The 15,991-nt window shown below is 48.0% G+C and overlaps 1 protein-coding gene across 2 annotated transcripts in view; it reads left to right on the forward strand.

The window, feature by feature from the left end:
- Nucleotides 1–15,991, forward strand: part of WRNIP1 (WRN helicase interacting protein 1) — a 488,996-nt gene that overhangs the window by 355,125 nt on the left and 117,880 nt on the right. For both annotated transcript variants that reach the window (XM_086965069.1, XM_086965070.1), the window contains exon 4: nt 2,091–2,323. In XM_086965069.1, the coding sequence (XP_086821195.1) occupies nt 2,091–2,323 (233 nt within the window). The remainder of the gene's footprint in view (nt 1–2,090; nt 2,324–15,991) is intronic.

A 15,991-nucleotide genomic window follows, 5' to 3' on the forward strand; every position in this document is an offset into this window, starting at 1 on the left:
TTATTGTAGTCCTGTGCACATTTGCAGACATGCAGTTAAATAGGAAAGGTAATACTAAATCAATAAAGTCAGCTGACTCTTGAACACTGACAGGCACTGGACATTAATTGGGCAAGCCTCAGCTGAGGCACACACAGTCACATAACTCACAGCGGGCACCGAGGGTGCACTGATGTAGTGTATTATATTCTCCCAATTCATTAATTCCCTAAATCAGTCCCGTCAGCCCTGGTTGGCGCACAGCTACCTGCCAGCCCCTCAGCTACTCTATGATGGTGTTGTGTGCATTGCGATGTACTTTATAAGATCTTTGTGATTGCAAATAAAGTTTTAAATGGTGATGGCTACTGTGAATCCTTCATCACGTCTAGGCTTGATTCTTCATGTAGACCAGTGGTTCCCAAAGTGTGCGCCGCGGTGCGCCGGTAAAAAAATGGTGGGGAGCCACGGCCAACTGCCAATTAGGTCAAGGGAGCCACGGGTCAAAAAAGTTTGGGAACCACTGCCATAGAAGGAGAAACTGCCCTAGTAGAATGGGCACGAATTCTTGATTGTAAAGGTTGACCAGCTTGTTGGTGATAGAAGACAATAGCACAATAGATCCTTCTGGAGATACTTTGTTTTGTAAGGGGAAAACCTTTCCTAGGTAAACTGTAAGCCACGAAAAGTTGGTTGGACTTGCAGAATGCTTTTGTCCTGTCAAGGTAGAATTTAAGGCAGCGTTTCAAATCCAACGAATGTAGACCTCTTTCAGCTGCTGTTTGAGGATTTGGAAAGAAGGTCTTTAAGACAATAGGTTTGTTAAGGTGGAAGTCTGACGCGACTTTGGGTAAAAATGTCAGGTTAGTACAAAGAATGACCCTATTGTTCTTGAATTGAACAAATGGATCTTGTATTGTCAATGCGTGAAGCTCACTGACTCGTCTTGCGGATGCGAGGGCAAGAAGAAGCGCAGTCTTCCAAGAGAATATGCGGGTCCTGCCAAGCATATTGATGCCTCTTGATTGCCGCGCCACCGCCAGGCAACGGTGGTTCCCTGACGAAGTAGGCGGTCCCAGGGCGGCACGACCGGCAAGGTCGTCATATGGACCATGAGTCTAGTGGTTTGAGGATCACCAGACTCTTGATTAGGCCCACAGTGTGCCCATCTTCTTTCCCCATCTTCCCACCTGCTTTCAGTTGGTGTGTCAGTGGAGAAAGAGAAAGCGGGTGTCAAACCAGTCTCTGCATGGTTCATGATGCTACTGTTACATCACATCTGCTACCACCTTCAGATTTCCATATCCAAATAGATTGGAATTATCTACTAAAAGTTTTAGGTATGGTTCAGATGATTGCTAGTCTAGAAAGAATCAATCACATTGTTGTAAAGCCTTGATTACCTAGTATATTTGTTACTACCAAAAGAGCAACGAAGTCGTAGTTTACAAATACTGTCCCTACGGAGGAGTGCTGTTGTAGGGATTGGCGAGAGGCGTCATCCTGCTAAATGGCCATTATTGACTTTTACTTGAGTGTGTTGTTTCAAGCGCGCTTACGGTTTACAATGTCAGCTACTAGTTTAACTTTCAGCCTTACTTGGTGAAGACCGGCCAGAGCCAGGATGACTAGCACAAGACACCAGAAACAGCAGTTTTTCTAGTTCAAAATCCTGCGGAAAACGGGAGCTTGCAGCCTTTCCACCCACGCTGAAAGAAGTAAAATGGCATTTGTGCACTCTGCGCGAATTATTTAAGACCTGTCATGTTTATGTAAATAACATAATAATCCGCCATAATTTGAAGCTGAAGTATTATTTTGTAAAAATGTATTTGCTGCGACGAGCAGTCATTTCTTGAAACCTTCTGTTTCATTTTTCATGTTGGTCATCAATATCCTACTTCTTTGCAGTTAATTAAAATGACACTCTCACCCTTTTGATCTACGGCTCTCTAATAACTTTTTCCTTTTTAGATGCCTTAATGGCTTCTAGAAGAACAGCCTAAAATTGAATTTGTGAACCACAGGATCAGGTGACTCATCAGTATCACCTTGGGTAGTAAGAGCAAGGCCACACGGATAACCTTGTTTTTGTTGTCATGTCATTGCAGGATGCCGGTGTACATTGAAGAGAAAGCTTTGAGCACCTTAGCGCACCTATGTGATGGCGACGCAAGAACTGGACTGAATGGTCTGCAGTTGGCGGTGCAGGCCAGACTGGCAGCAGGGAAACAGTCATATTCGTATCCTGGCACTAAAAAGTCTCCTAAACATGGGGTTATCATAATGGAAGACCATGTAAAGGAAGGACTGCAGCGGTCCCACATTTTGTATGACCGAGCAGGTGAGAGTCTAAAATGACATTCATACAAGGTGATAGCTGTGAAGCTAAATTATTCCTCTTCTGTTCTGTGCTGCACTGGCGTGAGACTGGCCTTGGAAACGCCAGAGCTACACTTTTGTACATTTGGACCAGTAGTAATTAGGTAGTCTATTTCAGAACACAGATGGTCACTGCAAGCCCATGGTATATTTAAAAAAAAATACTGTAGTCCACTCTCATAATTCGCCAGTTAGGCAATATTTAATGCAGAAAGTATTTGTCGTTTCTCCTGTGCTACAGGCAGCTAGCTGTTTCATTAATGAACAATGTTTATGTTGCTGTGATATTGCTTGATTGTTACTTTAAGAATGAGTGTGCTCCCGCAATTTTCTTAGCAGTGTAAGTTCTTGCTTGCGCTCACACTTTGCGCAAGCGCCATATGTATATATTTGAAAGTGTTTACTTTGGATTTCCCCAAGAGCGCTCCCACTGCGGTTAGCTCATTTACCGTTACTTCCTCAGTGGGATCTGAGATGGCCGCACACGGAGCGTTGTGGAGCTGAAGACTTCCAATATGTTATTCTTCACAGCGCCTCCAGAGGAATTTATTACAGTTGCAAACCTAAGCTGACATAATAAAACAATAGAAAATTCTAGAATGCCTAGTGCTGCTGATTGTAGGAAATGTGCCTTTTCCGCTCAGTCAACCCATTTGATCGGTAGTGTAGTGTTCAGTATTTTGTACCCAGTGGCACATGTAGACACTGGTAGACATGTTTAGGACATAAGTACCTTTATTCTGTAGCTGGTCCAAGTACATCCAGATAGTATATAGGTACATCATAGGGGTAGTTCAGGTAAACAGGTGAAGTAGATGTAGGTTAGCCAGTAGTCAATCCTTTAGTTCCATGTAACAGCAAACCCCACCAGGAGCAGCCTGCCTGCTGCTCAGCCCATCTCTAGCTGTCATTTGATTTATTGACTTCTAGAGCGCGCGAATGCCCAGGGGCGTCTTGGCGCTGGACCGAAAAAGGGGTTCTGAACGAATCAAGACCTCTAAGAGGCGGTCGTGAAGAGCCAGGTTTTCACTGCCTTTCTGAACGAGAGCAGTGAAGGACTGTTTTTTATGGAAATGGGAAGCAGGTTCCAGATCTTTGCTGTATGTAAGATGAAACTTCTGCCTCCCCATCTGGCTCTTTTAAATCTGGGCACCACGATCAGTTTGGCTTGACTAGATCTAAGAAGCCTGGAGGATTCATTTTGTTTCAGGCGGGTCTTTAAGAACTGAGCGCCCGACCCCTGGAGCGCCTTATAGGCCAGGCACAATGATTTAAATTGAAACCTTTTGGCAATGGGGAGCCAGTGCAGGGATTTTAATTTATGGGTGATTGGCTCATGTTTAGGAATATCTAACACCAGCCTTGCAGCCGCATTCTGCAAACGCTGAATTTTTGAAAGGACTTGCTGCTTGGCTCCGGCATACAGGGCATTCCCGTAATCCATCCTAGACAGAGCAAGGGCAGTTACCACCGTTTTCCTGGCGTCTGTTGGGATGAAGGGCAATAGTTTTTTGATCATTTTCTGAACAGACCAAACTGCCGAAAGTAGTTTACTGGCCTGGGCGTCGAAAGAGAGGTTAACGTCTAAGGTCATGCCCAGATTTCTGACCTTCTCTACAGGAACAGGACAGCTGCCCAGGCTATCCGGCCACCACTCAGGGGACCAGATGTTCGGGTCACCCCCTAGCACTAAAACCTTGCTTTTGTCCCCATTCAATTTTAGACAATTGAAGAGCATCCATTGTCTGACCTGTACCATGCAGGATCTAAATTTCTCTGCCGTCTCTTTGACATCCTGGCTAATCGACACCACTATCTGGGTTTCGTCGGCGTAAGACACCGGTGTGAACCCGGTTGCCCTAATGATTTCAGCTAGTGGGGCTACATACAAATTAAAGAGGGTCGGACTTAAAGATGACCCCTGGGGCGCTCCGCAAGGGGAACAGGAAGTTTTTGATCTGGCTTCCCCTACCTCGACCAAAAAAATTCTGTTACACAGATACGAGGCTAGCAGGGCACGTGCCGAGCTATGGACTCCAGCTTCGGCCAGCCGGATCAGGAGTGTCTCATGATTGACCGTATCGAAGGCCGCCGATAGGTCCAGAAGTACCAAGGCGGCCTTCCCTCCATCGTCCAAGACATCCCTGAGTTCTTCCACGGCTGTTATAAGTGCCGTTTCAGTCCCATGACCTTCTCGGAAGCCAAACTGTGAGTGATCGAGTGTATTTGCCTCCGAGAGGAAACGTGCCAGCTGTTTATTTTGGAGTTTCTCCAAAATTTTGGCGTGAAGGGGATCCTGGCAATAGGTCTGTAATTGCCCGGCTCATCGCCGTCTAAGTTTGATTTTTTTTAATAGTGGCATCACTGAGGTGACTTTCCACGCGTCCGGGAAGGTTTCTGATTTTAATATTTGCAAAAACAATTTCTCCAATTGAGAGCTTAGCAGTTCCGGAAAGAGCTGCATAATTTTCGGCGGACAAGGGTCCATAGGACTGCCTGACCTAGTAGACATCACTTCTTTCAGTATCTGCTCAACAGTTGGAGGTCTAAATTGGAACCTTGGGTTCTGTGGCGATCCCTCAACTTCCCTAGTGAGTTCCAAAGCTGTCTGTGCAGGTGTAGCTAGAAGGAAGCTTTTAAAAGATTCGTATACTGATGCTACTTTGTTAAAAAAGAATTCGCCAAGCAGATTGCAGAAATCGGACGTCATTGCTATTGCGCTCTTGTTGTCTATTTTTGTTAGCTTCTTTACTGTAGCAAAGAGGGCTTTGCTCGAGTTTTTAGTCTCATTAATCTTTTTCGTAAAAAAGCTGCTTTTTTCCGCCAATATCAAGTTTTTATACGTGGTCAATGCAGCTTTATAGTCTTCTCTTGAATTTTGTGGTTGATTGCTTTACCAGGTTACCTTTGAAGGAGTGCGCATATTTGCATGAGATGAATGATGATTTAGAAAAAGTATGTGCTGTGAGCTCAGTTGGTAGTGCCATGAAAGGAGCCTTCTACGAAGAGGAATGATTGGAAGCATTAGTTGACGATAAGGAAATACAGGAGGTTGTGAAATTTGTCACTAGTTCCTCTCCTATATTGGAGGAATTAGTACCTTGTAAGTTAGTTCTGAGGAGCTTTATGCTGTTGATGGCATTGTCCTAGTTGTGGGCAATTGGTTGCTCCTTTGAGTATTCATGGTATTGTTCTAAACCTTGATGGGGATGCACAATTTCAAAGAAGTCCAAAGAGGCGAAAGTGTATGAAAATACTTCTTCTTTATTCTGAATAAAGAAGTATTTTCATATAGAATAAAAAAAGAAGTATTTTCATAAGAATAAAGAAGTATTTTCATACACTTTCGCCTCTTTGGACTTCTTTGAAATTGTGCACCCCCATTAATGTTTAGAAGTATCTTGTGATCTGGAGCACAGTGATGTCATTCAGCAGCTGACGCAGGGGTTGTTTGCACGATTGGTTTGACATATTATTGGAACTGGGACTGATGTGCAGCATCTAAGGGCCCGCTGCTGTTTCTTTATTCATGGTATTGTGTTGAATTCGGCTCATGAGGGACATATTGGTGTGCATGTCATGAAGAGCGCGCAGAGTGAGAACCTGGAGTAGTTATGTTTGAGATTGTTTTTTTTTTTTGTTGTTTTTTAAAAAAAACGTTATTGTGCAAAATATATCATTACAAGTATGAGCCTACAACCACAGGGGCCGGCCGCTAGAACATATGGAGCAATTGTATAGACTCAAAAAGCAGCGACCACACTCTAGTGGTCCGGCATAGTACAGGATACCTTTTCGGCAACACAGGATGTAGGCAGGATATGGATGTTTTTAATTTTTAGAAACAAAACAGAAAGGAAAACAAGGGAACAACACTCAAGGCGAAACGCATGCTAGACAATGTCGAGCTCCGATGGGGGGGACCTACAGTACTGGATAACGAATCAAGAGGGCAAGAAAGATGAACAGGGGGGGGGCAGTGGGAAGTCAGACCATAGGAAAAAGGAGTAAATAGTTTCAGGAACCTCAGGATCAGGGGGAAAGTGATATGTCCGGAGTGTCTTCGAAGGGGGGTGTGCAGATGTTCCCTCGGTAGGCGTTCCATTGACCCCAAATTTTACTCCACGCCCTAGGCTTGCCCCTAGCCAGATATACAGTCTTCTCTCTAAACATGCACCAGTCCATATTCTCCTTCCATACCGACACAGTGGGAGGCCGTGGGGAACCCCACAACTGCGCTATATCTCTTATTGCGATCATGTTCCCCAGTGCCGCCCACCGGGCCTGAGCAACGTCGTAATCATTCGGCTCCCACACATTCAACAAACATCTACGAGCCTCAGGCAGCAGAGCGACCCCGGTGACACATTCCATGACTGCATGCACCTGCTGCCAATACGCCACCAACTCCCGACACTCCCAGAGGATGTGGAGAAAGGTGGCACTCATTCCACATCCGCGCTTACACAACCCATCCAAGGAAAACCCCATTGCAACCAAGCGAGGACCCGTAACATACACACGATGAAGAATTTTGAGCTGTACGAGACGGAGACGGGCAGGAATGGCGACCTCTTTCGGGGAGGACAAGGCGGACTGCCAGTCCTCGTCATCCAGCTCCAACCCGTCTCCGGTCCAGACCTCTCTGAGACGCACAAGGAGATCTGCCCGATTGTTGATTAGTTTCTTATAGATCAAGGAGATCGTACTATCGGGCAGATGACCGTCAAGTATACGGTCCTCGAATGGGGAAGATTCAGGAACCGTAACACCAGCTGTGAAGACAGATAGTAAAGCGTGGCGAACCTGCACATACCTGAAGAACTCCCGATCCCCCAACTCGTACTCACTTTGAAGCATCGCAAAGGTCTTCACCGCGCCTTTTACCCAAAGATCACCCACTCTGCTAATACCAATCATATCCCAGGTCTCAAAACCTTTCGTCGTCCAGCGGCATCCCGATTGTTCAGAGGCATACAATGGGGTCGCTCGCGTCAATCGATCATTCCATCCCATGGCCGCATTGGCATCCTTCCACACATGCACCGCAATCTTAGTGGGTCCCGTTAGGTTCCTCTCCGCCGTCTGAGAGTAGAGTGCTCTATTGAAGTTACCACCGGGCAACTGATATTTGTCCATCTCGAAGGCAGGAGTCGGACCGGCGGCATACGTAGCATGGTTGATGGCAGACAACTGGGAGGCCCAATAATACCTCCTGATGTCCGGGAGCGCAATGCCCCCGTCATACCAGGGGAGAGTTAGTTTTGCAAGAGCGATGCGTGCACAACCGTCCCAAACGAGCCTCCGCTGCAAACCTTCCACCTCCCGAAAGTAGGCCGCCGGAATAACGTCAAAAGAATTTTGAAGTGCGTAGAGAAATCGGGGCAGAGACATCATTTTAAAAAGAGCCGCCCGACCGAGTGGCGACAGCGGCAATCTACGCCACCGAGCCACGTCCAACTTTAATCGTCTGAGAGGAGGAAGGAGATTATGCTCGTAGCGGGCAACTAGGTCTAACGATATATAGACTCCCAAGTACTTAAGCCTGCTTGCAAGATTTGAATGGGAAACCTACTAGGCAAGGGGGGAAGGCCGCCCGAGATGACATACACACTCGATTTGAACCAATTAATGATCAAACCAGAGTTCTTACCAAAAGAAGTGAGAACGTCGAACAGGACGTTAAGGGATTTACGAGGGGAGGTAAGGTACAGGAGGATGTCGTCGGCGTACAACGAAACACGATCTTCAAAATTGGGGGTCCACTGAATGCCCTTTATCGACGGCTCCCATCGGAGCCAGGCTGAGAGCGGTTCTAGAGCAAGAGCAAAGAGCAGGGGGGACAGCGGGCATCCCTGCCTAGTACCCCTCCCGAGAGCGCAAAGGGCTGGGACACTTTGCCGTTAACGACGACCTGAGCCAACGGATCCGTATATAAAAGTCGAACCCAACTGATAAATTCCGCACCGAAACCAAACTTCGCCAGAGTGGCCCAAAGATATGGCCATTCAATCGTGTCAAAGGCCATCGTGGCGTCCAAGGAAGCCAAGATGGCCGGCTCCGGAAGAGACTCTGCCCAGGCGAGAATGCCGTGTAGGCGCCGCAAATTAAGAGCAGTGTTCCGGTGCGGAATGAACCCGGATGGATCCGGGTGGATCCGGTCACAAATTACAGTGAGTAAACGATTAGCGAGAACCTTGGCAAGAATCTTCGGCTCGGCATTCAAGAGGGAAATAGGCCTATACGACGCACAGCGATCACGAGGCTTGCCCTCCTTAGGAATTACAACTATTGTAGCCAGACGTTGGTCACAAGGGAGGGTGCCAAGCTCACGTGACTCCCTGAACATTGCGCGAAGATAAGGCGTGACTTTGTCCGGGCGCAGTTTATACAGTTCGATAGGCAGGCCATTAGGACCCATAGCCTTGCCAGAACGGAGGAAACGGATTGCGGTAGCAATCTCGTCGACCGTCAACGGGGCCTCCATGCGCTCTCGATCTTCCTCAGACAGACAGGGCAGTGCGATGTCCCTCAGCAGCAACCGAGAGTCATCTTCGTCTCTGTCGGACACCGGGGAGTAGACCACACGAAAGTAATCAGCAAAACATTCCACAATCTCGCCAGGGTCAGTCACGCACACACCATCCGAAGTCTGAATTACCGGGACCACACGATTCGCTCTTTCCTTTTTATGCAGCCAGGCGATCAATTTACCCGCCTTATCCCCAACATCATACAATCTACCCTGCTGTTCCCTATACATTGTCTTGGCAGCATCTGTAACAAGGGATTTATAATCAAACTGTTTCAAACTAAGGGCGTGGAGTCTCTCCTGGGTGACGCCTAAGTCTAGATCCGCCTCCAACTCCAGTATTTCGGCCTCCAGACACACAACCTCCTCATTTCTAGCCTTCTCTGTCTCGGCTATTAAAGATAGGGCCTGTCCACGAATAACAGTTTTGAAGGCTTCCCACAGGGTCACAGAAGACAAAACGGACCCCTCATTTTCCAGGAAGTAGTGATCTAGGGACTTTATCAGGCAGCTACGGATCTTGGGGTTACGCAAGTACCATGGATTGATAGGGGCGATCCGCCCCGCAGCGTGTATCCCTGTGTCAAAACTAAGCCACACAGGAGAATGATCTGAGATGCCACGGGCCAAGTGTCTGATCTCCCTAACGTAGGAAGACTGGACTGCAGGCATAAGGATGTAATCAAGCCTGGAGAGACTCCCATGAGCCCCGGAGTGAAAGGTGTATTGACATTGCGTCGGATGCATTAACCTCCAGCAGTCCAACAAACCAAAGGTGTCTATGAACCCACCAAGCCAAGATTGGGAAGTAGGAAGATCTCAGGGAGGGTGGCGATCCAAACCGCCTGAAAGCACAGAATTAAAATCTCCACCCATGAGGAGAAGACTGTCAGGGAGCTCCAGCATCATCCAGCCAACATCCGAGAAAGTAGAGGTCTGGAGACCCGGGGGAACGTATATAGTAATCAATGAAATAGTCTTACCCTCCCACCTACCAGTGAGCGCAGCGTAGCGCCCTCTGTCATCAAGGATATCATTATCAATCTCTATAGGGAGAGAAGACCGGATCAAAATACCAACCCCTCTGGAGCCAGTGGTGAACCCAGAGTGAGCAACCAATCGGTAACCCCACCTATTCATAGCTTGACACATATTTCCCACCAGATGCGTCTCCTGCAAGAGTACCACATCAGGAGACAAACAACGCAAATATTGAAGTGCAACACCCCGTTTTATACAATACCCTAATCCATTGACGTTCCAAGATACCAACCTCAACCCACTACCCCCCTTCCCCACAAGTGATGCATAAGTCACCCCACGAAGAGCAGGACACCTGAAGCGAAGAAAAAAACAATTTGCCGCCTTGAGAGAGAAAAGAACACACACAAACACCCCATCCCACCCCCCAACCAACACCCGTTACAACTCCCCCCTCCCTGCACCCCTGCAGTAGACTAAGAAGCCACCCCAACATGCAGTGTGCCTGTCGCCCTAACAGCCCCATTCTACAAAAAACCCCGGAGGAGGAAAGAGCCCATCACCACCCGCCACCCGGATGTGAACAACAATGAAACATACTATAAAAAGCAAAAGAACCCAGCTGAGAAATGTCCAATGTTCGGAGGTCAAGGACCGAAAAGTCACTTCTGCGTAGGCTCACCACCCTCGGCACCGCCAGGGTGCTCCGTCCGATCGCCTCGGCCAGGCAGGGAATCCAACCAGTCACTCACATTGTCTGGTCGATCGAAAAAGAAGGTCCGCTCCTCATACTCCACTCGAAGCCCAGTAGATAAAAGCATCGCATACTTTAGTCCCAGGTCCCAAAGACGTCGTTTCACCCCCTGAAAACCCATCCTTTGTCTCTGGACAAGCTGAGTTAAGTCCAAGAAAAAATTGACCGAGGAGTTCTCAAATTTTACCGGGCCGTGCACTCTCGATGCCTGCAGGATCCCATCCTGGTCTCTGAAGTGGAAAAGTTTTGCGATGATAGGCCGCGGAGGAGCGCCCGCCTTGGGCTTACCACCCGGAACACGATGTGCACGCTCCACTGCGAAAAACTTGCTGAGTCCAGAGGGGGAAGATGGTTCAGGACGAGATCCTCGACCAGGAGATCCACCGAGTGAGTCTCTGGATTTTCTGGAACACCTAGGACGCGAATGTTGTTTCGTCGCGCCCTGTTCTCAAAATCCTCCAGCCGGTGGGACATCAAGTCATTGGCCGATTTCAGATTGCCAGGTTCCGTTTGGAGTTCCGGCACATCGGCCGTAAGGCTGGAAGTCTTCAGGTCCAATGACTTCACTTTCTCATTGGTCTTGGACAGGCCGGCCCTGATCAAGGTGACATCAATAGCGACTGTGTCGATTTTACGAGCCAGAGCCTCATATTGCTGGCCGATAGTCTCCTTCATGTTGGAGATGGCGCCCATAATGTCCTGCAGGGACAGATCAACAGGAGCGGACGGGTCCTCCCTAGCGTCCTCTGGGGTACGACCGGAGAGTCCGGGGGATTCTTTGGGCAGAGTGTATCGGTCCATAACGTTTGTCTGGACCGGTCCCCCAGGAAGAGGTGTCTTTGTCTTCCGCTTCTCAGCATCCCCCCTGCCAGCCATGTTGGAAGATGCGCCCCAGAGGGGCCCGCAAGACCTGGTGAAAATGGCCGCCGGCAGGCCGTGCACCAATAGACCACAAAAGCTGGCTCGTACGGCCAAGACAAAGTCAGAAAGTGGTCCAAAAGACTTTGATGTTAAAGCAGTGCCTGCGTTAGATGGAGGCTGGATTGGCCCCCAGCCGAGCGAAACGGTCTCTCAATCAGACCATGCCGGGATCCAGAAACGAAACCGAAAGTTATGATAGGGCTACCAAAGAGACCCCACTGCCGTTGTTATTCAACTTCGTCCCGGATCCACAAGTCGCCCAGTCCCCGGCTCGCCTCCAGGTGGGCCCAAAAAGTTCAGATCGATGTAGTTTCGGTTGCCCAAGTCCGATTTAAATTCTGAAAAGAGTTATGGACTCAGTCGAGGTTCATCTCAAAGAATCCGTCCAAGAATTCAGGATATCATCAGGATAGATTGCGGAGAGTGGCGAGGGTCCGGGGAGCCCTGTGCTCACGCTACCATCTTGGATGCGCGCTAAGCTCCTCCTCCACATGTTTGAGATTGTTGTATGTGGATCCCCAGTGACATATCTCAAGTGACTCATCCTTCTCCTGTCACTCCCATTGTAGCCAATAGCTCACAATGACAGAAGGTAGCTTTTTACATTTCACAGCCTTTTGGGGTTTTGGGCAATACACCAAAATGGTATACTTGTTTTGCCTTGATTGCTTATCTAAATGGCCTGAGATTAAATTTGTGGAGCATGTAAATTTCAGTGTAGTCACGGATTTCTTAAAAGGGCAATCTGTGTTTCTCTGCAGGATTTTATAAAATCTTCAGCCGACAGCTGGCCCCGGTGCTCACCCATCTTTTTAATTCTTTTGAGGGACTAGGACATGTTGGCCGCAGAGGTGGTGGTGCTGCCAAAACCCGGCAAGAAACCTACACATTGCTCCGCCTTTCGCTCTATCTCACTACTGAATCTCGACTTTAAGCTCTTCACGGGCATTCTTGCCGCGCGCCTTGGCCCTTGCCTTCCTGGACTTCTAGAACCCGACCAATCTGGCTTTGTGCCCAATCGGCAGTGTAGCGACAACACCAAAAGTGTACTCCATCTCATCGATAAGTCACACTTCCAAGCCTCGGACTCTGCATTACTCGCGGTCGACGCTGAGAAGGCGTTCGATCGCGTGAATTGGACTTACTTACAACAAGTCCTGCGTCGCTTTGGCCTAGGCGACCGCTTCTGCGCTCGAATAGCAAGCTGTTATCACCACCCGGAGGCTAGGGTCCGCCTGGGAGGTCTGCGTTTGGGTCCATTCGAAATTCAGCGTGGCACCAGACAGGGGTGTCCCCTATCCCCCCTTCTTTTTGCTATGTATATTGAGCCGCTGGCCCAGGAAGTTCGGGAAAATCCGAGAATCAAAGGTGTTAACTTTGGGCACGAACCCCATACCATCAGTTTATACGCAGACGACGTCATAGTTGCCCTAGACCAGCCCGACAGCTCTATACCTGCTTTCATGGAGGAACTTGCCTCATTTGGCTCCGTTTCAGGGTTCCGAAACAACGTAGCTAAATCCTTGATTCGGCCGTTGGGTAAAAACGCACACCCACGAGCTCAGGCCATTGGTCAAGGGAGCGGTCTCCAGCTAGCTACCCAGGTACCGTACTTGGGCATCACTCTAACCTCTTCGACGGACCTAACGGTATCGACCAACTATAAGACTCTCGTCACCCAGATCCGGGCGGATCTGGCGCGATGGTCTAAACAACCCCTCTCGCTGCTGGGGAGGGTAGCAGCAGTGAAAATGTCTATACTGCCTCGTATCCTCTATCTCTTTCAGACCATCCCAGTTATGCCCCCCACTGGCACTTTGAAGGATCTACAAGACACCCTGCTTAACTTTGTCTGGGAAGGGAAACGAGCACGAATCCACAAACAATTGGCTTACAAGAGCATGGATGAAGGCGGCCTTGGCGTCCCCAACCTGACACGCTATTTCCAGGCCTCCCAGCTCTGCTACCTAGTAGAATGGTACAGACCTGAGTCTGAGAAGAGATGGCTTTTCCAGGATAGGGCTATGGCGCAAATGCCGCTTTGGAGGATCCCGTTCCTCGCCGGCAACACAGACCACGTTACATGTTGAGGTCTCCTATCACACGCACGACCATACAGATATGGGACAGGGTGGCGCTCAAACACGGTTTAACAACCTTTCCCTCCCCCTTCACTCCTATATTGGACAATCCGGATTTTCCTCCAGGCAATGGCGCAAGCTCATTCCTTCAATGGCGAGGCACGGCATGTCGTGCAGCGGGCGACCTTTTTGATCCACAGGGATTCCTACCCTTCACAGATCTCAAACAAGGGTATAACCTACAGAACCCTCATCTCTTCCAATATCTTCAACTAAGACATTGGCTCACTTCCCCGGACACCGCAGCACTGGTAGGCCGCCCCATGTCAACCTTTGAAAAATGGCTACTGACTAAGGACTCGGACAAACACCTTATATCCGAACTCTACAAAATGCTCACACACTTCAGACAAAACACCAAGTCAAAAGCGCTGGGAAGCTGAACTGGGAAGGGTCTTGTCATCCAAAGAATGGGGTTATATCTACTACAGGGCAACACACACCACAAGCAACACGAAAGCGAGAGAGACAGCAGTGAAATTGGCTATGTACTGGCACCTAACACCAGTTCGCCTGCATAAGGGAAACCCAGCACGTAGCGAGCTTTGCTGGAGGGGGTGTGGGGAAAAGGGTACTCTAACCCACCTCCTATGGGAATGTCCGACACTTGGAGACTACTGGAAGGCGGTCCTAGACGATATTGATTCCACCTTTACAACTGAAATCCCGAGGTTCCCTGCATACACCTTATTAGGCCTCCCTAATGCACTAACCTTTCCCATGAAGTCCTTGAGGGGTCGACAAATGGGCATTGTGATACAAGCGGCCACGCAACATATACTTTCACTGTGGGGTTCCACAACTAGCCCTACACACACGGGGTGGCTTCACAAACTTTGGTTTACGCTTGGGATGGAGCGCATTCAGGCTACACTCACTGGGCCTGCTGACGCATTTCGGAAAACATGGCTTCCACTATTGACCCTCTTGTCTAAGGAATTCAATGAAGTCACGTGTCCCAAATACCTCAAGGTATTGCGTCTCACTGATGCCAACTGTGACCCTCGGTGACTTCCTGGACAGGGACTCTAGACCTCTCTGGCCCGTCTACGGACTATTTTGCACTACACAGCACACTGGTCGGGGTGGGGGAGGGGGGCTTGAGGGGGGGCGGGTTAGGAGTTATTGGTTGTTGTTGTTCTCCTTCTCCTGTTATTTTATTGCATTGCAGGTCATTTGCTTCCACGATGTCACACCGTCTCTTTGGCATATTTGTCTAACTTTACTGCTCAAGTTTAGGGAATACATGCTTGTCTGTCCCGTCCGCTATATATGCCGTTTGCCTGTACAACATGCTGAGATGTCTTTGTTTATGCCTGCTGGAAAACCCAATAAAATACATTTGAAACTAAAAGGGCAATCTATAAGCGAAGGTTATCCAGAATAACTTGTGACTGATAATGGCATTCAGTTGGTATATAAAGACATAAAGAGAATTTCTGGAATTTGCTAGTATTAAGCAGACGAGAACTTCTTTCTACCATCTTTGCAGTAATGGTTTGGTGAAGAGTTAATATTGTCATTAAGGATCAGTTACAGTTCGCATTAGTTAATGGTTTGGATTGGAAGTCCATGGTCAGTGACTTGCTTGGGCCTCGAGGACTACTCCTCATATCAGTACAGAGGGTATCTCCCATCAACTTTCTGAGAAGAAGAGATGCTGGATCCAAACTGAATAAAGAGTGTATGTAAAGAAAGACTGTTGATGTATCGAAGTTCGGAAATGTAATAGATGTGAGATCTGTTGTACAAATGAAATCTAGTACTGTTGATGATCAGCACAAAAAAATGTCAGTCACTGTTTGTGATTGGGTTAGCAAATAAAACAGGCGCATCCGCAATGATTTATATTTTTGTCAGCATCTATTCAAGTGAAGGATCGTGTGGTTGTGCTGGAAAAATAGGAATGTTTGGAAAAAGTTCTTTGTGCCAGTTGAACTAGAGTCCAAGTCAGTGTGTATGTTTGAAAAAATGCGCTGTACACCGGGAAGAATGTGAATTCTGATTTGGGGAAAGACAACTGTCGAAGAAGGTCTTCTAGTAGAGTGAGTACAAGTACTATAAAGTGTAAGGATTATGCAATATGATGGATATTTGCTTCTTGCTGATTTCCATCTTGTAGCATATATATGAACACTGCATTTGAATTGCTGTCCCATTTAGCTTACATTTTATGCCATACTGTGGTCTACATTTTGTTGTAAATATGGTCACATGCAAAGTTTTATTTATTTTACTCTTTTCGTTATTGTTTCATTGTGATATTGCAGGCAGTTTCCTCCGTATTCTGTGAAGGAAAAG

This window comes from Lissotriton vulgaris, chromosome 4_1 (genome assembly GCF_964263255.1).
Source record: "Lissotriton vulgaris chromosome 4_1, aLisVul1.2, whole genome shotgun sequence".
Lineage (NCBI taxonomy): Eukaryota > Metazoa > Chordata > Amphibia > Caudata > Salamandridae > Lissotriton > Lissotriton vulgaris.